This window comes from Lutra lutra, chromosome 2 (genome assembly GCF_902655055.1).
Source record: "Lutra lutra chromosome 2, mLutLut1.2, whole genome shotgun sequence".
Taxonomy (NCBI): Eukaryota; Metazoa; Chordata; class Mammalia; order Carnivora; family Mustelidae; genus Lutra; species Lutra lutra.
In genome coordinates, this window is record NC_062279.1 from 199,320,067 (window position 1) to 199,343,923 (window position 23,857).

At 42.4% G+C, this 23,857-nt stretch overlaps 1 protein-coding gene across 7 annotated transcripts in view; it reads left to right on the forward strand.

Moving 5' to 3' along the window:
- The first annotated feature begins 322 nt into the window (after nucleotides 1–322).
- Nucleotides 323–23,857, forward strand: part of RUFY3 (RUN and FYVE domain containing 3) — an 83,143-nt gene continuing 59,608 nt past the window's right edge. Inside the window, exon 1 of one of the 7 annotated variants that reach the window (XM_047719475.1) lies at nucleotides 323–914. In XM_047719475.1, coding sequence (XP_047575431.1) covers nucleotides 569–914 — 346 coding nt within the window. In that variant the 5' untranslated portion in view covers nucleotides 323–568. Of the gene's footprint in view, nucleotides 915–15,422; nucleotides 16,579–23,857 lie in introns of those variants that run through there. The other 6 variants (XM_047719474.1, XM_047719471.1, XM_047719476.1 and 3 more) reach the window with 6 other exon arrangements.

A 23,857-nucleotide genomic window follows, 5' to 3' on the forward strand; every position in this document is an offset into this window, starting at 1 on the left:
TTAAGAAATCAGCTTCGCCCCTTCTCCCACCCTGATCGTGGCGCCTCCGCGCTCCGGCTGAAGTTAGGCGGCAACCCCGGAAAACGCCGCGGGCTGCTTCGCCCCGTCTCCCACCTTTCAAGCCCCGGGGGCCGGACACCCCTGACGGCCAAAGGGGGCCAGGCCCGGGGCGGGTAAGGACGCGGCCCCGGCGCCGCCTCCTCCCTTAGGGTCGGGAGGGAGGTCCCCGCCGGCGGAGGGAAGCGGAAGGTGGGACGTGGGAAGAGGAGGACGCCGCCCCCTAGGGGAGCCGCGCCGCTGGCTGGGGGCCGGGGCGGGAGGAGCCGCGCTGAGGAGGCGGCGGTAGGGGGACCGCGCCGTCGGGCGGGGCCGCCGCTCCTGCTGGCTCGGACCCCGGCAGGGCGGCCTGTAGACGGCGCGGCGGAGCGCAGACGCCGGCCCGCGGCCGAGGAGAAAGGTGGCGGCGGCGGCGCGGACGGGACGAGGCGGCGACTCGCGGCGGTGACCCTCTGCTCACCTGCCCGCGCCCGGGAGCGAGTCGCAGGCGGCGGCGAAGGAAGGAGCGAGCATGGCTGAGACCTCGCCGCCACCCGCCTCCGGCGCGGAAAGTTGCAGCGAGGAGCCGGCGAGGGGCGGGGAGCAGCTGCCGGAGGAGCCGCGCCGCGCTCCAGCCGGGGGAGCGGACCGAGAGGGCGAGGCGGGGCCGCCGCCGGCCTCCCCCGCGGGGCAGTCGGAGCCCGGCTCGCCGGTGGCCGCCCCCTTCTTCCTGCTCTACCCGGGCGATGGAGGCGCCGGCTTCGCAGCGCGCCCGCCGCCGCAGCAGCAGCAGCGCGCCTGGAGGACCCCGCCGTCGCCGGGCTCCCCGCTGCCCTTCCTGCTGCTGAGCTACCCGAGCGGCGGCGGCGGCAAGCACCGTGAGTGGCGGCGGGAAGGGGGGACTCGGCCGGCAGGGGTGCGGGGGGCGGGGAACTGCCGCGGTCGGGCCGCCGGACTGTTTACCTCCGCGTCTCCCCAGGCCGCGGGCTCCCGCCCGGCCTCCCCTCCCCTCCTGGGCCGGGCGCTGGTCCTCGCTGGCCTCCCACGTGCTCGCCGGATCCCGGCCCCGGGTCCCCGGCTGGGAGCCTTCCCCGGAGAAGCCGAGGAGGGGGCGGCGCCCGGAGACCCGGCGGCCGCGGCGGCCCGCCTTGGGAGGGCTCCCGGCGCCGCGGCCGCCGAGTAGGTGTGGCTGCTGCGCCGCCGCCGCCCGGGCGGCCTCAGCTGTACGGGTAAAATTTTTACGAGCGTTCACGCCGCGGCCGTAGATCCCACAGATTCGTCCCCCCCGGATCGGGAAGAGAAATCGGGACCAGTCCCCGAGATGTCGAGATGGGGATGTGTGGCTCTGCAGCGGCCGCTCCCGAGGTTGGAGCGTTTGGCAGGAAGAGGCCTCCACCTTTTGGCAACCCGGACGCGGGAGCCCTCTGGTTGCAGCGGACCCCACTTTGTGCTCTGTCGGTCAACAGATGTTTATTGCTGCTCGCCGTGAGCGGGACCCTAGAGCAGGCAATGTGTATAAAAAGACTGGGAGGAATGTGAAATCTGGTTTGACAAGACAGGGTCTTGCAGTATGAAAATGTGGCTGAAGATACAAGGCGTGCCATAAATGTCAAATACTTTGCTGTGTGAGTTCTGAAAAGGGGGAGAAACTTGCTTAGAGGGATGAGGGGATCTCTCTTTCCCAGAGACAGAGCTAAAGGTTTCTTTGATCGCCGCAGCAAACCTTTTAACTGCTCCACACAACCGAGAAATCCCGACTTTGCCTTTTCTAACCCCTCATCCATCCCCTATGAGAAGATTAACATTAGTCGAATATTTTCTGTGTGCATGTGCTGTGATTATCAGAGTTAATCCTCACATCTCTGTGAGATACGATGCCACGTTTTCAGATAAAGCTAAGGGTCACTATTATTGAGTGACCTGTCCCAGGTCACAGCCTTAGAGAAGGAATGAAGTTGACCCAGATTCCCTGCCTACCAAGCACGTGCTCTTTAAGCAAACCCCAGACTTTGGAAACTGATGGCATGGTTCTCCTAGCTTAGGGGCCATTGGATTCAGCTGGAGGTAGTCGTCCTGGGTGACCTTTTCTGTATTACCTAGAAAGAGGGCCAACACTGACCACTGACTAACAGTCTTAGTAAAACCATAGTTTGTGTGTTGGAGTGGTCTGTGCTAATCTCCAGATGGGAGTCTAATCAAGGTAGAAATTAGTCCTTTAATAAGCAGAGGAGATGGAGATAAGAATATTGACCACAGTACTTTCAGTTTTCTAAGGAATCTGCTTTCTAGTTTATTTAAGCACAGCCTCTTTTTTATCCTTTAAAATTTTATTTCTGTGTAATCTGCCTACTAACTATCACTATAGAGTGAAAACAGTCCTATCAATTCTTTATAACTCTCAACAGTTCTGGTACAAAGTTTGACAGAAGAAATTTTCAACTGTTGGCCATTGTCATTTGTGGGGATTATCTGAATTTAGGTTAATTTATTTGATTCTTCCCCCTATTAAGGGTTGGCTTTATTTATTTATTTATTTATTTATTTTTATTGTTAGAAAATTAGGGCCGAAGGGGCACCTGGGTGGCTCAGTGGGTTAAAGCCTCTGCCTTTGGCTCAGTTCATGATCCCAGGGTCCTGGGATCATGCTTGCATCAGGCTCTCTGCTTAGTGGGGAGCCTGCTTCCCCTTCTCTCTGCCTGCTTCTCTGCCTACTGTGATCTCTGTCTGTCAAATAAGTAAATAAAATCTTAAAAAAAAAAAAAAAGAAAAGAAAGTTAGGGTCTAAGCATGATCAAGATCAGGAATGGAAGACTTAAAACTGAAGTTTCATACCTGTGATCTCTTAGTCTCTACCTTACAGTAGTAGTAGTGTATTAAAGTAGTTCTTGAGTTTTCATTTTTATCTTATTTGATATTTACTTCAGAACACAGTCATACTTGGAAAAAGGGGTACTCTGTATATTAATTACAACATTTCTTGGTGCTCAGTGAAATATTACTTCCTATGATGTACTTGAGTATCAGAACTCTGGGTCTCCTGCCTGTTGACTTGAGCAACCTTAGAGCAGTTTTTTGTTTTTTTTTTTTTAAGATTTTATTCATTCATTTGACAGACAGAGATCACAAGTAGGCAGAAAAGGCAGGCAGAGAGAGAGAGAGGAGGAAGGGGAGCAGAGAGCCTGACGCAGGGCTCGATCCCAGGACCCTGCGATCATGACCCAAGCCAAAGGCAGAGGCTTTAACCCACTGAGCCACCCAGGCGCCCCCAACCTTAGAACAGTTTTAAGAAGATTTCTCATTTCAGTCGCCAGGGCAGTACTTGGTTTCAACGTCAACACCCAGTGAATGTTTGCCTCCTCAACACCTAGTTTTTAACTCTTGCTAATCTATTTGCCAAAAACGCATAATATATAATAACTTTGAGGTATTGTATATTAAGTCAGTGTCATCTTTTTATTTTAGAAATCTGTATTCAGAGATTTGGAAAATTAACCTTTACATTTGAGTTCAGAAGCTTTGTTTTAAATGACACTGATGAAGAAGAGCAAAAATGTGGGGCGGGGGGAGAAGTAGCCTAAACTTTTCAGAGTTCATGATATATAGTGTTTCAGTGTAAAATCCTGCTAGATATAATGTCCATAAAATATTCAGCATGCTCAAAGCAATATGAAAGAAGGCTTCTGATGTGCCTTGTTGGATCATGTCCCTTTCTGAGTCTTGGAGTGCTAATCTGGTACATTTTGATGCTTCTAGCTTTGAAATCTCGATGATTTAAAAAAAAAAATACTTGATTTATAAAAATTACAAGTAACACGTAAATCTTCTCATTGTTTAAATGTTTACCCTGCAAGAGTACATTGAGTACAAAGTACAGTTTCCTCGGGGGGGGGGCACCCCCACCCTCATTTCTTTTCAGAGGCTATCACTTTTGAGTTTGGTGAGTTTTCTTCAAGAACTTTTGCATGCATTCGTCAACGTGGATGTATTCATCTTGCATGAGGCCTTTTCACCCTGTGTAGAACCTTCCATACCAGTTTCTCATAAACTGTATAGGAAGGAGCTACTTTTGTGCCTCGGTACAGTACTTTTAATGCCTTCCTTTTCCATCCCAACTTTTTTTTTTTTTTTAAAGATTTTATTTATTTATTTGACAGAGAGAGATCACAAGCAGGCAGAGAGGCAGGCAGAGAGACAGGAGGAAGCAGGCTCCCTGCTGAGCAGAGAGCCCGATGCGGGACTCGATCCCAGGACTCCGAGATCATGACCTGAGCCGAAGGCATCGGCTTAACCCACTGAGCCACCCAGGCGCCCCCATCCCAACTTTTGAAGTCTTCTCATGGATGGCAGCATGAGTAAGAGACGGCTTCTTGGTGTTGAGGAAGAGGCACTCCCGCTGTGTATATGGTTATCAGCTTCTGTTGGCACACACTCGTTCCTTCTTCCAACTCCCAGAGCCGTAGCAAACATTGATGTTTATGACAGTGACATGCAAATGACCTGCATCTTGCCCTTGTCTTATCTCATTACAGCAGTGTACCAAAAAAAAAAAAAAAAAAAAAGTCCAATGGTTGGGCCCAGGAAAGTTCAGAGAATGAGGATTCTGGAAACATCCACAGATGCACTTTAAGAATCGATGATTTGGGGAAGGAACTTCTCGTTTATGTATAAATGCAGGAATGAGTAAGGGAAGAAAAAAGTGTTATGTCTAGTTTATACACATACACGCAATATAAAAATATATATAGATGTACATGTGCATGTACATACGTTGTTGTGTGTGTATATGTATATATTTATTCATTGATCTTAATTTATCCTCCATGGACATTTCTGGTTTTTTGTCTCTCTTTCTTCTGTTTTCATCAATTAATAGTATTCCATAAAGCATTACACGTGGTCAGCAGTTGAATACACATTAATCGGTTCATCTGCTGAATGTTTTTTGTTTTTTCTTTTTTAATTTTGAAAAGACAAAACTACTTTATCCTATTTCATAAATATAGAGGCACCTGCTCAAACTCAGAAGTCCTGGGGGTCGGACTGAACCATCAGAACCCCAGCACTTTGAGCACTCATCTTTATACTGGTAGATTTGAGAATGGCAGATTGAGTTGTGACTTTTTTAAAGACAGCTTTTTGGTATAATAAACAGAGCAGAGCAGTGTCTCAGTTTACAATACTGTGATTCACAAGTCTTCAGCTCTTTTCCAACTACATTAAGAATGCTTTCCCTGAAAAAAAAAAAAATGCTTACACCTGTGTTAAGGATCACTATCTATAGGCAGCTATAAACACCCATTAAAAAAAAAAAAACACACCCAACCCCATCCTTCAGAAATGTAGCATCTTCAGACAGTATTTAATTGTAGGTTAGTGACTACCAGAACTGGAGTTTAGGACTCAGGAGTATTTATTTATTCACTTATTTTTAAAGATTTTGTTTATTTGTTTGACAGAGAGAGAAATTACAAATAGAGAGGCAGGCAAAGAGAGAGGAGGAAATAGGCTCCCTGCTGGGCAGAGAGCCCAATGCAGGGTTCGATCCCAGGACCCTGGTATCATGACCTGAGCCAAAGGCAGCAGCTTAACCCACTGAGCCACCCAGGCGCCCTAGGATTCAGGAGTATTTAAATAGCTAAATGCAGGTAGGTCCCTTCCACCTATAGCTGCAGTGACCCGAGCTGAGGTAGGGGAGCTGGGTCATGCCCCCATTTCCTGTGTCCTGTGGCTGCGGTAACCTGTCTGGTGCTTCCTCTTCCCAAATTGGCTTTTATCACCACTGCTGCCTAAACTTTCACTTCTCCCCTTCCTCCTGCCTCCTTCCTTTTGTTTGCACCTCTGGTCTGGCATTATCAAAAAGTCAAAGCACGCTCTGAGATTGACAAAGCAATGATTTCAGAATATTAGAGGTTATCTCTGGGACTTTTTTTAACTGTTCCCCTCCTGTTCGTCATTGGTTGATTGTTAGAGAGTTTTCTTTTTTCTTATTTCTGATCTTAGCTTCATTCTGGATACTGGAGGATCCAAAAAGACTCCATTAGATGAAGTTTAACTATAGTTCTATAACCCAAACAACTTTAGATAAAGAATGTGAGTAGTAAGATAATAGTAGTACTTAGAAGCAGCTGCCATTTATGGAATATTTAGGTGTGCCTTGCAGAGAGCTAGAAAGTTCACATGTATCATCAATACTTACCGATTTTTTTTTAAGATCTTATTTATTTATTTGACAGAGGGAGAGATCATAAGTAGGCAGAGAGGCAGGCAGAGGGGGGGGGGGGGAAGCAGGCTCCCTGCTGAGCAGAGAGTCCGCTGTGGGGCTGGATCCCAGGACCCTGGGATCATGACCCGAGCCGAAGGCAGAGGCTCAACCCACTGGGCCACCCAGGTGCCCCAATACTTACCGATTTTTAAATTTCATAATATTTCCAATAGGTAGAAGTGCCAATACATAAAACTACTCTCTTAACAATGAAAACTGAAAAGAAAAAAATGGGAAGGAGTAGTTCATATAGAATTCATAGATGGATACAACATATTTTTCATCAGAATATTTGATTCAGTATCTCTAAGTAACTTTTCTAAATTATTATAAAATACAGAAATTCTGGTAGAGTTACCTTGGATTTCGAAGTTGACATTCCAGAGACACAGATCTTGTGGTTTTAGGATAGTTCTTACCTCAAATTTTAGCACTTATCGGAATCACCTGGATGTCTTATTTGCACAGATTATCTGGCCTTATCTCCAGAGGTGTTTGGTTTATTTTTTGTGAGGTATAATTGACATATGACATTATATTCGTTTTGCATATACCACATAATGATTCAATATTTGTTTATAATGCAGTTTTTTAAGTGAGGTACAGAGAATGAATTCATATTCCTGCATAGTATGATACTATAGTTCATGTCCTTAATCATTGTATGCTCCCTCAAATCAGTTTAGGTAGAAGGCAGTAAAATTTGCTGAGAGAGAGAGCAAAGGAAGGGTGGCAAAGAAAGCAACTTTTAGGGCTAAAAGATTAGTATTGTCCTCAAAACATATTCACCTGACTTATTCTGTCTTGTATCTTTTTCCTTTTTGTTTGGCTTTTAAAAGAAATTTATGTTAACGAGGTAGAATCTTACAAAGAAGCTAAGGGAACATATTTTTCTAGTGTAGGTTATAGATAGTAAAAAGTCTGGGAGGATGATGGTGAGAGTGTAGCAGAATTAACTGGGTGCTATTTCCTTGTTGTCTAATATTTTTGGAAAGTCCTTAAATAAGAGCATTGCCTAAGAGATAAAGTGCCTCTTTATCATTGTACAAAAGGTAACATGTAGCCATCATAAATAAAGGAATCCCAGGGCGCCTGGGTGGCTCAGTGGGTTAAGCCGCTGCCTTCGGCTCAGGTCATGATCTCGGGGTCCTGGGATCGAGTCCCGCATCGGGCTCTTTGCTCAGCAGGGAGCCTGCTTCGCTTCCCTTCCTCTCTCTCTGCCTGCCTCTCTGCCTACTTGTGATCTCTCTCTGTCAAATAAATAAATAAAATCTTTTAAAAATAATAAATAAATAAAGGAATCCCATTTTATTTATTTATTTACTTACTTACTTACTTACTTATAAGTAAGCCCTACACCCAATTGGGGCTTGAACTCATAACCCCAAGATCAAGAATCACATGTTCTGAGCCAACCAGGTGCCCCAAGGAGTCAAGTCAGTCGAGTATCATAAGCATGGCTTGCAATTAGGAGGAATGAAATGCTTTATTTTTTTTTAAGATTTTATTTATTTATTTGACAGACAGAGATTACAAGTAGGCAGAGAGGCAGGCAGAGAGAGAGAGAGGAGGAAGCAGGCTCTCCGCTGAGCAGAGAGCCCGATGCGGGGCTCGATCCCAGGACCCTGGGATCATGACCCGAGCCGAAGGCAGAGGCTTTAACCCACTGAGCCACCCAGGCACCCCGAAATGAAATGCTTTTAGAGTTTTAAAAGCAGTCATATTTGAAAGAGTACCAATATGGTCCCCTCCTCTACTGTAGCTACATCTAAATAATTATGAAAGGTTCATGGTCTTTCTAAAACATCAGTCAAGGGCTTCTGGCCAAGCTGGTATCCCTGTTTGCAGGGCCCCTCTTCATGACTGACTGGTTCTACAGTTGCTCCATACCAAATCGACTTGACAGGCAACAGGTGTCAGAGGGAGAGGCGTGGAGGTGGGGCAGAGGTGGGAAAGTTTGAAACATTATAGAACGGAGGAGAAGAGAAACTGTCACACACTCAGCAAGAGGCATGTTGAAAGCAGAAGTTGTTTGAGCAAGCTGCCTTTTAGAATGTGGTTCCTCTAACTTTAAATCTGTTTAGGGACTCTCCGAAGACATACGCATCTGTTTCCCGTGCCTTTTTTATGAACTTAAGAAATCTGGTCATCTGATATGAATGGTAAAATTCTGACCCATCTCTTCTTCCTTCCTCAAGGCCTGAGAGATGCCCCAGCATACCCTTTGCTCACATTTCCTTTTTGTTTTCCTCTACCTCAGTCCTGGGAGCATCTCACCCCCCCCCCCAAATTCTCAAGCACTTATAGCGACGGTAATGGCTGGTATCTATTGACTGCTTACTTTGTACAAAGTGCCATGCTGAGCATTTTATTTACATTACTTCCTTTAACTCTGAAGTAGTTAATATTACGTCTGCATTTGCCATTGAAGAAGCAGGCACAAGTGGCGCCTCGGTGGCTCAGTGGGTTGAGCCTCTGCCTTAGGCTCAGGTCATGATCTCAGGGTCCTGAGATTGAGCCCCGCATCGGGCTCTCTGCTCAGCGGGGAGCCTGCTTCCCTCTCTCTCTCTGCCTGCCTCTCTGCCTGCTTGTGATCTCCATCTCTCTATCAAATAAATAAATAAAATATTTAAAAAAAAAAAAAAGAAGCAGGCACAGAAGCAAATAATTTGCCAAGATTACTCAGCTTCCAAGTGGTGGATCTTGGGTTCGCTGTGGGTCTTCTGGCCCTAAGTCCACATGCTCTCAGCTTCCTTCATCAGTTCCACTACTGAAATCCCATCCTAAATTGAGGGCTCCTTTTCAGACAGCAGCAACCCTCTAGTTTCTCATTCTACTCAGCAAAGCTCTGCTTGCTAAATGAATAAATGAATGTGAAATCCACAAGTCACCAGTTTGATAGAGAAAATAGTTATATATGTAAACAAAACACTGATTAGTCGTCTGTGTGTCAAGGACTTAGGAATTTCTTAAAAACCTTTAATTGCCTATTTCTTGTCTATTACCTTGTTCTTCATGTTTATAGTGACTAACACAGTGTAGGTGCCCTGTGCATATTAGATGAACGAATCTATTATGTACAAATGAATAAAGCCTGTGTTAGAATGACTTGATTATTGGGGCATAAATACAGCTTGATTTTGCAGAACTTGGGGGTTTTCATGGTTAAGGTGAAATAGGAGGGTGAAAACATACCATTGCAAGAATACAGAGTGCTTTGGAGTTCTATATTTATACCAAGATCTATTGAGACTGATATTTGGTAGGTGCTACTTTTAAGCAGTTGTATAGAGAGGTGTGCAAAGCAGGCAAGGTTCTCAAGGAGCCCATGATCTTTGTGAGGCTAGTTATTTAGTTTTATTTTATAGCTGCGTAAATTGGGACCAGAGCAGGATATATTTGCCTGGAATACCTACTAAGTTGCTGGCAGCCTTACATCTGTGGATCATTGCCTGTGGCACTTAGCCACGAAATTGGTTTTTGTTATTAAGGTAGGAGTTAGTTGGTCTTCTGCTGGTTAATTTTTTTTTTTTAAGATTTTATTTTTTTATTTGCCAGACAGAGATTACACGTAGGCAGAGAGGCAGGCAGAGAGAGAGGAGGAAGCAGGCTCCTCACTGGGCAGAGAGCCCGATGTGGGGCTTGATCCCAAGACTCTGGGATCATGACCCGAGCCGAAGGCAGAGGCTTTAACCCACTGAGCCACCCAAGTGTCCCATGCTGGTTAATTTTAACAAGTGAAAAAATTATACGTTATAATACTCCTGGTGGTGTTTGTTTCTAACAAAATAATGATTACTCAGCTTCTCGGTTATAATCATTTTATAGTACTTATTACCATTCTCAGTTAATACTTCAAAGTAGTACTGAGTCATTCAAATGTTATAAACCTAAAATTGTAGAAATCTTAGCATCAGAGGTGGACATAATAGATTTTTGTTTGAGAGAGGGAAGGAAGTGAGAGGGAGGGAAGTGGGAGGGAGGACTAGAGCATGTGAAAAAATCATGATCATTCAACTGAATAATCTTATAATTTAGGGGCATCTGTGTGGCACAGTCACACAGATCAAGAGCCTCAGACTCTTGATCTCAGCTCAGGTCATGATCTCAGAGTCATGAGATGGAGCCCTGTGTCGTCAGGCTCAAACTGGACATGGAGCCTGATTAAGACTCTTTCTTTCCCTCTGCCCGCTCCTCTTTTGCACTTTCTGTCTCTCAGAAAAAAAAAAAAACTTATAATTTAACAGAAACATCTGTACCTTCCACCAGTGTCATCATGATGGTAATTTATCAAAGAAACCCTTCTGTGCTAATAGCAACTAGTAAAATGTGGGGGGCGTGGGGGTAAGATTTTTCTTCTTAAATTGTAAAACTGCGATCCAGGAATCCTGGGGAAATAGAATTTGTGAGCTTTACAAACGATTTAGTTGCACAAGTTGATACATTTTAAAAAACACCATTATGTGCAGTATAGAAACTAGATAATAGAGGAGGAGACAACTACCTATAAAAGAAGTAAGTGAAATGGTCTCTTACCTTCAAATCTTTTAAGAATTGACATACATGGGGCACCTGCGTGACTCAGTTGGTTAAGCAGGGGCCTTCAGCTCAGGTCATTATCTCAAGGGTCTTAGGTTCAAGCCCTACCCCGCCCCCCAGTGGGGGAGTCTGTGGGTTATCCCCAATGGGGGACCTGTTTTTTCTTCTGCCTCTCCCCTCGCTTGTATTATGTCTGTCTCTCAAATAAATAAAATCTTAAAAAAAAAAAAAAGAATTAACATACCTACAAGGAATCTATTTCTGAAAAGTATCTAAATAACATCATTTGAAACAAAAAAAGATTAGAAATAACTAATAAAATAACTAATAATAAATAAATAAAATAACTAATAAAAATAACTAATAAAAAGATTAGAAATAACCCATATATACTTATCAGCGTGAAAATGGATCAGAAAATTCTTTACACATATACAATGGAATATTACCTCATAATACAGCAGCCAAAAGGATAAAAGGATAGTGTGCACCGTGGCTGCACACTACGGTGTGGATGAGTCTTTAAAAATGCAGTGTTGGGGCACCTGGGTGGCTTAGCGGGTTAAAGCCTCTGCCTTCGGCTCAGGTCATGATCCCAGGGTCCTGGGATTGAGCCCCACATCGGGCTCTCTGCTCAGCGGGGAGCCTGCTTCCTCCTCTCTCTCTGTCTGCCTCTCTACCTACTAGTGATCTCTGTCTGTCAAATAAATAAATAAAATCTTTAAATAAAAAATAAAATAAAAATGCAATGTTGACTGAAACCCTTTCTGTAAAGTTAAAAGAAGATGAAGCTAAATATATTGTTTAGGTATCCATATAGTCATAATAGTATTTTTTAATTTTTTTCATAATAGTGTTTTTAAAGTAAGGTAATGATTTACACAAGCTTCAGAAGTAATTGCCTCAAAAGTGGGGGCAGGAATTCAGAAGAGAGAAGGAGCACAAATTCAAGTTGTTGGTTCATCAGTTGGGCGATGGTTCTGTGGATATTGGTTATGTTTTTTAATAATTAAAATCATACATTGAAGTTAGCTATTTAAAGAAGTTCTGGAATAAGTCGTTTTAGAAAATAATTCCCCCCTTCATTTATCTTTTCACACTACTGATTCTGTCAAGTGTTCTTAAGAGGCCCTAAGTTAGCAGATGAGGAGGAACCCAGTTATTTTCAGCTCTTTTCCTTAGTGGGGGGTACGGTCAGTAGTGTATCCTTCGTGGTGATCAGGAAGAATTTGGTTTCAGCACGCAAGAGGAGAGATCTGTGCTGGGTTCTCAGTGTCTCAGAAAATACTTACTATAAATCTGACCAGAATGTCAGTGGAATATATGGTTTGTAAAGTGTGAAAGCTAATAAAAATTTCCTCTTCCTCTAATCTTAAATTTGTTGAAATTAATATTTGGGAAATTTTATGGGGATGGTGCCTCATATTAAATTGGTTTTGCCTTTTGTTTAGTTTTTATTTTCCCTAATTAAAATTTAATCCTTGGGTTGGAGTGCTGACATGTCAAGGTATGAAAGAAAACATGGACTTTGGTTTGGGGAGCGCCTGAGGGGCACAGTTGGGGAAGCATCCAACTCTTGATTTCGGTTCAGGTCACAATCTTAGGGTTGTGATTGAGCCCAACATAACAGGCTCAGTCTGGAGCCTACAGCCTGCTTGGGATTCTCTCGTTCCCCCTCTGTCTGCCTCCTCCCCTCCGAAAGGCAGATCTTGAAATCTTGGGTATGCTGCTTGCTAGTTGTGTGATCTTGGACCAGTGATTTGGCTCAGCTTTGGGTTTTTTTTGTATGTAAAGAGTTGATACCAGTATCTGCTTTGCAGAGTTCTTGTGAGGCTCTGATACAGTATTTGTAAAGGACCTACAGGAAAATAGAGGTCCAGTACATGATAGCTACCTTAAGTAATAATTTTTCCACGTTGTATAACAGGGACATTGAGCATGACAAATCAGTCTTCCTCTTTTAATAGTAGCTGAGTAAATATTCTTTAAAAGGAATGTGACTTCTGACTTTGACATGTGAATCTCATTTGCTTTGAATCAATTACAATGTGGAAAATTTGAGCTGTGTAAGCAGCTAGAACATAGTATTATTCAGATCATCACCTTGGATTTGAATTTCACTTAAGCCTGTTAGTTCCATTTTAGGGCCACAGGCTACACCTCAGTCCTCCTCACAACTACCTTACAAAGATGTGCTTTTATTCACAGGTAAGAGCAAAAGAGAAAAAAAGTTCCAAGGTTTGTCTCACTGATGACTTAATGGTATCTTTACATTCTAAGCTAGTACTAAACGATGTTCAGAATTATTTTTATTAGTTTAAAATAGTGCCTGTTTTCATAGTGAATTCTTGGCTTGTGAACAATGAGAAACTGTTCATGCTGAAGATTCCGGGGTGTTTACCTGCCATCAGATACGCTTTAGAGAGTGGAAATACAGGATTTCCTTCTTACCCACAGTTCTTATTTCTGAAATGACTGCTAATACCTCCTCCAGCTGATAAATAGGGGCAACTAAAAGCTAGCTCACGCAGGAAGGCTTTTCTTTCCCTTCAGCTTCTCTCCTGGTGTCTTCTACCTGGAGAGAAGGACCTTTGGCAGAAATATTAACCAGGTTTCTCTGCCGTTGACTGGGAAGTTCTTGTTATGCTGGTGTGTTGTAATCAATCCCTCTGTGTTCAGAGTGAGTGAATGCTTCCTGGTTGGTTGGTAAAAAGATTGTCATGGTTTGTGACAGGCTCAATTCAGGTATTGGTGGACCCAGGACATGTCCAAGTATTCACATTTCTTTTTGTTTTCACCGTTCTGTATCTTAAGAATGTATCAGTGACCTACAGTGTTGATGTCATGTGTACAGATAGGCCGGGCTGTTTGGCATTGCGATTCCTGGAACTATACAGTGTAAGTTTAATTTAAAGGTTTTAACAATTGCTTACGAGATTTTGAAGTATTGCATAGCTTAAAGTGAAACTATAACCTATTTCCCTTAAAGTTTTGATGTGTAAGATGGAAATGTATATGGCTAGAAAGGAATCAACCTGTAATTAAATGTGAATGTATTAAATGAAGACTTGTGTTCAGGGTTTGGATACATAACTCTGCCTCCTTGGAGAGGTGACCTTGTCTTACTGCTGCACACCCAGTGCCTGGATTGCTGCCTTGCATGTGGAATACTCGTAGTGAGTATTTACTGGAGGAATAAATGAATGAATGAATAGCTCTGGGTCCAGATGTAGGATAATGGTGGAAGAGATTTAAATAGAAATGAATAAACCTAGGATATTTCATTTTCCTTACTTGCTAATTTTCTTCCTAATTGTAAATGATCATATACGAATATACATTTTGACCTTTACCAGTTTGCTTTCCCTCTACCAGTATGAGAAATGCCTGTTTATCTACAGAGTCTTGTTTTTAGCGTTATTTCTTTGAGATCAACCTCAAATTAAGATGAATCATTTATGAAATTTTAATATATGTGTAAATGTAATATATCATGCATCTATATTGTATATAAAATACAATTAAAATAATATTCAAGGAGAATTTTTTTTGTTTTCAGAAATCAAAGTATCCTTCTGATAAGAAATCCCCAGTATATAATAAATCATCTTAGGATATATTTCTTGAAGTTATAGGTTTCTCCTTAAAATCAGATCCTTAGGGGCACCTGGGTGGCTTAGTGGGTTAAGCCTCTGCCTTCAGCTCAGGTCATGGTCTCAGGGTCCTGGAATCGAGCCCCTCATCAGGTTCTCTGCTCAGTGGGGAGCCTGCTTCCCCCCTCTCTCTGCCTGCCTCTCTGCCTACTTGTGATCTCTCTCGCTCTGTCAAATAAATAAATAAAATCTTAAAAAAAAAATCAGATCCTTAAATAGAACAGATACTTGTTTTCAGTTGTCCAAAGCATTTTCAAAGAAAATCTTTATCATGCCTTATCTCGTCGTTTATGTGGCTCAGAAAGCACACACCTAACCTTGAGCTCCCAAGGTATAAATGCCTCATTGGATAATATAGTAAGCAGATAGGTGTGTGGGTGGGTGAGTTGGTTGGCTGATTTAAGAGAATATGATAATATGCCCTTGGGATATTTATTCCAGGATGAGAGGCTTTTAAAAATATAACTTAGCTTTATCTTCTGACTAGAAACATAATACAGGGGTGCCCAGGTGGCTCAGTGATTAAGTGTCTGCCTTCCGCTCAGGTCGAGATGCCAGGGTCCTGCGATCGAGCTCTGCATCAGAATCCCTTATCGGAGGGAAGCCTGCTTCGCCCTCTCCCACTCCCCCTGCTTGTGTTCCCTCTCTCGCTGCATCTCTCTCTGTCGAATAAATAAATAAAATCTTGAAAAGGAAACATAAGACATACTTTATGCAGACACTTGGTAAATACAGCAGCATCAGAAGGGGGAGGGTGCCATTAATTGGAAGGGATTTTGCTTTTTTACACCATCAAGTTTTTTTCTTGCACTTCTGTCCTGTCTAGAAAAGTCAGGTTTTTGTACCTTGGGGAAAGAAATTATAAATGCCTTCGAGTATGATATTTAAATTGCAAATCTGCCTTAGCTTTTTCTTAAAACACCACCGTTGGCAGAGTCAAGAATTTTAATAGCTAGGTATATGAGAATAAGAGATTAGAGGTGAATTATGTACTCGTTAAAGTAATCTGCCTCTTTCCCCCATCTTTGCTACGGAGTGCCGCCCAGTGTTCATTGTCTTCCCGTTATCCAGCCCTTTTATCCCGGATCGGGCAATGGATGAGGATCTGTGCCTTGTGTTATGTCTGATCACAGTTTGACTAGCACAGTCTGGGAGTGGGTGGTCCAGGATGAGAACAGCAGCCTAATTGCTCTCCCTGCATCAGCAGCATCTATAAAGCATCCTGGGAATTGCTCGCCCCACGTTCAGAGCAGCTGGTCACATGAGCCTGGGTTTTCAGCTCAGTTCATTAGTCAGCCATTTTGGTCAACACCCTGCTTACCGCGCACAACCAATCCTATTAGAACTCAGCATCCCGGCTCATCTGAGCAGATCCTGGAAGTGATTTCTGCAGCTCAGGATTTTTTTAAGCTAAATTGAAAAATATTATTTTGGGGGGATTTTTTTTGTTTGTTTTTTGGTTTTTGGTTTTTTGGTTTTTTTTTTTGTCTGCACAAAGGAGGATTTTTCACTTACTCATGCAGAGGCCAATTTTTTAAAGGCAGCTAAGGTGGCATCGGCTGTGCGGGATTTAAAGCCTATAGCTCAGCTGCAAAAGGAGGGGGAAGGGAAGATACAAGGAGAGAAGCTAGGAGAAGACCAGGCATCATCTTCTTTTGCTATGTGCTAGGAACTATCTACGAGAAAAGATAGTACAGAATTGTTTATCTCGAGCAATTGGTTCTTAAACCGTAAGGCATTTTTCCTTGTGTTTTGTTTTAATCTCCCCCACCCCTTTTCTTGAGAGCTTTGTTCCAGAGCTTTGGATTTGGGGTTTTTTGGTGAGGAGGTTTTATTTATTTTTGTTGGGGTGAGTGTGTATGTGTGTGTGTGTGTGAGTGTGTGTGTGTTGTGGTCCCAGCTGAGTCATCATGTCTGCTCTGACGCCTCCAACCGATATGCCAACCCCCACCACTGACAAGATCACACAGGCTGCCATGGAGACCATCTACCTTTGCAAATTCCGAGTGTCTATGGACGGAGAATGGCTCTGCCTGCGAGAGCTGGATGACATCTCACTTACACCTGACCCAGAGCCTACCCATGAAGGTATGGTCAGACCCTGTCCACTAGTATCTCACTAGCATCCTCATTGTTACAGTAGGCTGGGAGGGTCAGGGATAGGTAGGAAGATCCCATACTCTAACCTTTTAGCAACCACGGAAACCTTTCATCCTTACCTCCTACCCAGTTCCCCTTCTCTACTCTATGGGGAAAAGATACTTTTTCCCTGCCGCGAGGTATCCTTTCAAAAGATGCTGGTCCCTACTTAGAGCTCTTTGTCTTTAAGCCTCTAAAGAGAAATTTGAAGTCACTTATCACATTTGGCCCTAATTGATAATGAAGAAGCTATTAATACTGATTATGTACTAAGATATTATGGAAATTGCAGTAATTCTTAATAAAGTATGTTAAGACAGCATGACTATAAGATCGTACATGACATAATTGAGACACTTGGTGTTTTACCAAGGGGCATCAGGGTATAATGTTAAACAGGCTATGATATCTAGAAATTATTTGGTCAGACATTATCTTTTTCTAATAATGTGGACTATAGATGAGAAAGCAGTTTTACATTCAGTGCTTATTGAATGAATATGGATGCTTTAAAAAGGATAATGCCTTGAAAAGGTTAAACATGATTAATAAGGTAATCGCTACCCATGGGATCTATTGGCCATTGCTTTTTTTTATAAGTTATTTGTGGTAACTGTGATTACCCATTTGAAATTTCCACGGTCAATACCTTTGAGACTCTTGTGGTCGCTTAACTTGTGACTTCCTCCCGGAACCTTTTCTAAATTATCAGAGGTTTTCTGCTTGTACCCCCTTAATTCTCCTAACTCAATGCTGTAAGGAAGAAAATTAATTTGAGTCATAGATGCAAATATTTTTGTTTCTTATGTAGTGACTTCTTAGCTAGTGTTTATTCTCTAGCTTTTAAATAATGAAGACAGAAATGAGAAATTCTTTATCAACATCTGTCTGGTATTTAGGCATATCTGCAGAATAGAGAGCATGAGGTGAATTGCACATAGCAGATTGGGTTAGGGAAAAGTGGTTCCTTGCCCTTGACCTTGTATTGCAATCTTATCATGACTCAGATCTCACCCTTTATTCCGAAAAGGATTTTTTTTTTTTAAGATTTTATTTATTTATTTGACAGAGATCACAAGCAGGCAGAGAGGCAGGCAGAGAGAGAGGAGGAAGCAGGCTCCCTGCTGAGCAGAGAGCCCGATGTGGGGCTTGATCCCAGGACCCTGAGATCATGACCTGAGCCGAAGGCAGCGGCTTAACCCACTGAGCCACCCAGGCGCCCCCTGAAAAGGATTTTATTTTCCCATTTGGGCTTAGCCTTGAGAAGGTTTTAGAGAGGATTAATTTCACAGAACACAAAGTAGTCATTTTAGTGTGTCTTTAAGGGCAGTGTTTAAGTAGTTTTTAAGGCCCTTTGCATCTTTTCACAATTGGTTTTTCAGTTAGGCAGCTTCCTTTGGCTCTGAGTCTCAGACTCAGAACATGTACAAGGGTTAGAAGACATCAGCTGGAATTCCACAGAATGCCGGTACTGTTTACAACGGCCTCCAAAGGTTTAAGAATCTTAAGGGAAGAAAAACACATTTTTAGAAGGCTACCAAGAAGTCTATAACCAATGCCTCAATTTTCATATTTTGTTTTCAAAAATTTTCTCCTCCATATTGAACGATATGAAACATGAAATACTCCCTTAATTATAAAACCCAGTATATCAGTGTCTCAAAAATAATTTTCATCAGTGTCTTAAAAATAATTTTTATCAATTTTAGGACTTTGACTATGTATTTGTTTCTTGAACAAGATTCCTATGAGTGAGCAAACTTGAGCTGTTTGGTTCCTGTAAGCAATTGTAGTGGTGCTGTATGAATCCTTCAAAGGGGCCTGTGAATATATATATATATTCATTGGAAAATATACCTGAGCCCAAACCAAGCTCTAAGTGGCACATTCTTTGATGAAGGAAAATAGACCAATAGGGAGTTCTCAACATCTTAGAACCAACTCTAGAGGGTGTGGAGGAAAACAGAGAAATGCTGTCATTGAATTTTGGAGTTTGGCTTAAATTGGGCAAGAGAAACAACAACTTCAAGTGATTAGAAATGGAAATAATAAAAGAAAGTCCAGGCACAGGAAGGCATCTAGGTTTAGTGATCTAGGAAACAAGGCGGTGCTTTACGGGGCTTTGATTTCCTTTCTCTGCTGGCTGACTCAGAATGTCTGAACAGTCATTTGGACTCAGGAAGTGCCTGCTTCAATATTAGTGCCAGTGGTAGTTATTAGGTATAATTTAGCCATCACCAGGCCAGTGGTAATGTGACTCTCACCTTGTTGACAAAATGGAGCACCTGGTACCTGGACACACAGGACTGTTCACACTGTAGTTCGCAGCTGACTCGCTGACGGAAAGCTGTCTGACCACACAATCCTGCAGTGAGGTGTTCTGACTCCCACAAGAGAAAAATGGGCAAAAAGCAGAATATACCCTCATGAGACGATAATCTATATTATGTGTGGCCTCAGCAATCGAAGCTTTGCAGTTTCCAGCTTTTGTTTCCTGAAAATGAGCTCCTCCCACCCCTCACTGTGCACCCCAAAGTACAGGCCTAGACCTAGAGTTTCTGCCTAGCTTAACCCTTAAATGCACGGGAATGGAAGCATTCATTTCATTATTTCAGTGCTTATTGGTAGTCAAGGAGGTGATCTTTCAGTACACTTTTGAAATTTTTTTTTTAAGATTTTATTTATTATTTATTTGTCAGGAAAAGAGAACAGTGGGAGGCAGTGGGAGAAGGAGGCTTCCCACGGGGGAGCCCAATGCAGGACTCGATCCCAGAACCCTGGGATCATGACCTGAGCCAAAGGCAGATGTTTAACTGATTGACGCCCAGGTGCCCTTCTGTACACTTTTTTTTAAACCAGGAGGAAATCTACGAATCTATGATTTTAAGTGGATTTCCTGTAAAGATAGGAGCCTAGGACTAATTCTGCAGGAGAGGAGAGGGTTCAGGAAAGGCTCTGTTCAATGAGTGAAACTGGGCTACACACTGTACATAACAAGGTGATCATCAGGCAGAGGTAGGGTGAAGGGGGGCCGTTTCCAGCAGTACCTGGTGAGCTGGGTGATCCAGAAAGTAGCGAGTAGTTAGCAGCGGTAACTATCTCATTGTAGGTTAGGAGGATTAAGTGAGGTAGTTAATGAAAAACACCCTATAAATGTTAGTTATGTGTGTAGTAGTTATTCACGGAGCCATAGCTTGAGATGCAACACATTCTTAAACACACTACCAATTTAATGTATATTTCTGTTTTTATGGCTAACTCTTTGGAGCAGTCTAAACTAGATGTTTACCAGATAGACTAAAGTAGTAGTGAGTAAGCTTAAATTCATGTTTTAGCATTGTCCTTTCTTGGACCTCCAAAAACAAACAAAAAAAAATTGATTAAAAGTATAAGTCAGAGGATGCCTGGGTGGCTCAGTTGGTTGGACGACTGCCTTCGGCTCAGGTCATGATCCTGGGAGTCCCGGGATCGAGTCCCGCATCGGGATCTCAGCTCCATGGGGAGTCTGCTTCTCTCTCTGACCTTCTCCTCGCTCATGCTCTCTCTCACTGTCTCTCTCTCAAATAAATAAATAAAATCTTTAAAAAAAAAAATAAAAGTATAAGTCAGTTATCAAGCAATACTTATTTTCCTTCTAACCTTCTACAGAGTGGGAATCTGATGTTGAGAGACAGTACACACAGATGATCAATTTAATACAATAAAATACACCATCTGGTTACAAAGACATCTGTAGGCTTTGAAATTACTTTTTTGACTTAGAAAGCTTCCTTTTCAAATGCAGATAATAAGAGACAGACTATGGAAGAAGTGGTCTGTAGGGCAGACACGGTGATTTCCAGGTCGGAGAGCCTTGTGTGGCGGCAGACCTCATCCATGCTGTTGCCGCGTAACTCTGCAGTGTCCCTGACGTTGCAGGTTGCTTCCTAACAAGAGCAGGCGTTACTGTCATATTTAAAGAGGTGGCTTATCTGACACATCTGCAAGTGTAGTAGTGCTGCTGCTCTGTATGCCAGGATGTGTTTTGGTCCGTCTGTTGGTCAGAAATATTTATTGGCCGTCCCTCGGTGCAAAGTCTGGTTCTAGGGACTAAGAAATTGATAGCCCTTCCCGCTTCCCAGAGGACAGTGCGGGTGCAGATTGTGGGTACAGATTTGTGATCGGTTTTTCCATTCAATAGGAAATACTTTACCTATAAGACATATTAGGGAATACTCTACTGATAAGTTAAAATAATCGAGGAAAAATCCCCTAAAGATGTAGTGGAAGGTGTTACCCAGTGACTATGGGAATGTCTGGTGCTGAGCTAATCCCATTGACATTTACTAATAATGTACTTTTTTTTTTTTTTTAAGATTTTATTTATTTAACAGAGAGAGAGAGAGCACAAGTAGACAGAGCGGCAGACAGATGGAGAAAGAGAGAAGCAGGCTCTCCACTAGGCAGGGAGCCCGATGCAGGGCTCGATCCCAGGACCCGGTGATCATGACCTGAGCTGAAGGCAGCCGCTTAACTGACTGCGCCATTCAGGCGCCCCTAATAATGTACTTTTACTCATTAATATGACTGCACCCTAGTATAACCCTATCCTGCTTGGGGAGCTACATATGTTTTCTTGTAAAAAGTGCATGTCCCAGTGGGCATTTTGGCAGGGAAAGCCAAATGGCTATTTACCAAGAAGCTTCATAGCATGAATTCACTGTAGTCTAGTGCAGGGCTTCCAAACCTAGGATCCTTGATCTTAAAAATCATACATAAAATTTTATATCTATATTTTTTTTCTGGAAGAAAAATCCTTAGTGTCCATTAGAACACCCCCCCCCCCCAAGGAAAAAACTAATACTTTAAAAACTCAGGTTTTTATCATACAGACCCTTGGTCCTTTATTCAACATACATTTAAGTATCCTACTTATCATTTATGCCCCACACTATCGTAGGTCCTAAGGTACAGCACAGTGAACAAGTCCAGTCCTCTGTATTTTCTGGACTTACTGGCAAGTGGGGGGGTGTGGAGTGGGGTACTTCAAGCAAGTAAAATGATAGTCGTTGCAGTACACTGGTACAGAGTCAAAAATCTTATTCCAGGGCAAGTTTCCGATTGAAGTAATGTTTGAGGTAAGACCTAAAATATGCACAGGAGTTATCTGGGCATTAAGTGGAGGCAGCGGGTATTGGGCAGTGGAGGTGGTGAGGAGACAGTACTCTCAGAGACCCAGATGCCAGAATTGAAAGATTTATCAGTATATATTTTCAGCCCCTTTCCAAATTTCCTTTCCAGGTAATTTTCACCTCTAACCAGAAATATTAATAAAGCCACATGTTCTACTAGAAATAAAATGTTAGAGGTACTGATGAAATAGCAGATTTTTTTTTCTCCTCTGATTGTGCATAATGTTAATTTTTTAACCATAAAATCTTAAGTGTTTTTAACAGTGAATAAGTGTATTATGTGTGTGCATTTACTCCTATACTTTAACAAAATGAGCATATATTTAATAGTATAATATGTGAATTTTAATAGCCCTCCTACATAAGACTTAATAATAATAGTTGTTTCTCTAAATTATTAGAAAAACAAAACAACTATTACTCTTATTTTATAAAAAAATATCAAATTTATTTTGTAGATGGTTTCATTTTTAAATTGGAGCTGTTGGATACTTCTTGTAACAAAATTCTTTATTGGAAGTAGGAAAAACAGTAATGAGCTATTAAATCCTGAACAAAACTGTGGGGTCATCCATTTATAAAAAGCCATTCTTAATGGTAAAAAGTTTAAACCAACTATTACTCTTAATATTGAATCCTAGTAACATGCAAATTTTCTATTTTCACTTATTTATATGCGAACATGCTCTTACCTTTTTGATGATAAGCATGTATTTACTGAGAAAATTTTAAGCATGCAATGCTCAATGCTTCTTCTGTGAAACTAACTGAACTTAATGAAAAATCAAGGCTCCAGTTATTTTTATAAGTGAACATGTTAATCATATCAAAAGCATCACTTACCTATATAAATTAGCTCTTTTGCATTTAATGCAACACATGTATACACACAAGGCATCTGGCCGTTATAGTTTTCTGTTAGGGATAAACACGCAAAGAGTGCTGCATGTGTTGGGGCGTAAAAGGAGGATATCTGTGTTGTGGTCCGCTACAAAGTCTTTAGTTTTGTCTTTCATTCTCATTTCTAAAACTACCAGGAACCAATAATGTCACATCTAGATTCCTGCACCTACTTGCAGCTTTTCTCCAAACCCATTTTTCTTCCTATACTGATTCATTCTTCATAAAATTGCCCAGAAGTCTTTATGAAAGCAAACTTTTTGTTCTTGTACAAGAGCCCTATTTCGGGCAGCCTTCTGTATTACATGTAGAGTACTCCTGGAAAGGAGGTGATGGGGTTGTCATGGAGATGTTATCACTTACTGAGTAGTGCTTTTGTGCCAAGAACTGTTTCCTCTGAGTGGTGGGTACGTAGTATCTCATTTAATCATTACGTAATCCTTTGAGCCAAAATATTATTACCCCGCTTTTACTAATTGACACTTGGGGATATAGTAAGTGGTAGAGCCACAATTCAAATGCAGGGAGCCACCATTCAGCCAGAATTCAGTCAATGTAAGTCCAGTGACAGACCTGCATGTAACCAAGGACATCTTCCCCGGTGACATATTTCCAGCAGTTTTGCACACCATTGTTCACAGCATTGGCCAGCTTAAGTCCAGTGAACGTCAGAATGAGGTCAAAGCATGTCATTTGGCGTATGCTTAGTGATTGCCATCAATTAAATTGGAGATTATAGCTTTTATCCACTTGTTTTCATTTTCTTCTTTCCGCTCATTTTTATGAAGTGCATGAAAATACTTACATGATTGCACAGATAGTACCAAACAACAGAAAGGGCACATTGCTGAAACTGTCCTGCTGGCAGGCAGGAAGAACCTTTATGTGCTCAAGTATCAAGTAGATGTACGAAGTGATGTGAAAAGGTGCTTGTGGTAAGAGAAATGTTCATGATTATGGATTGTTTGAAATAGTCACTGCATTGACTCCTTAGTCTTTAAAGGCAAAGTATTTCCATCCCCTTTTTTGGAATTTTACTTACCTGGTGTGTTTTGGTGTGTTTGTTTGTTTGTTTCCAAACTCCCATTCGGTACTTCACGATTGCAGCGAGCGGGTTGATTCTCGCTTCGCCAGGACCCTGATTATTCTTGATGTTA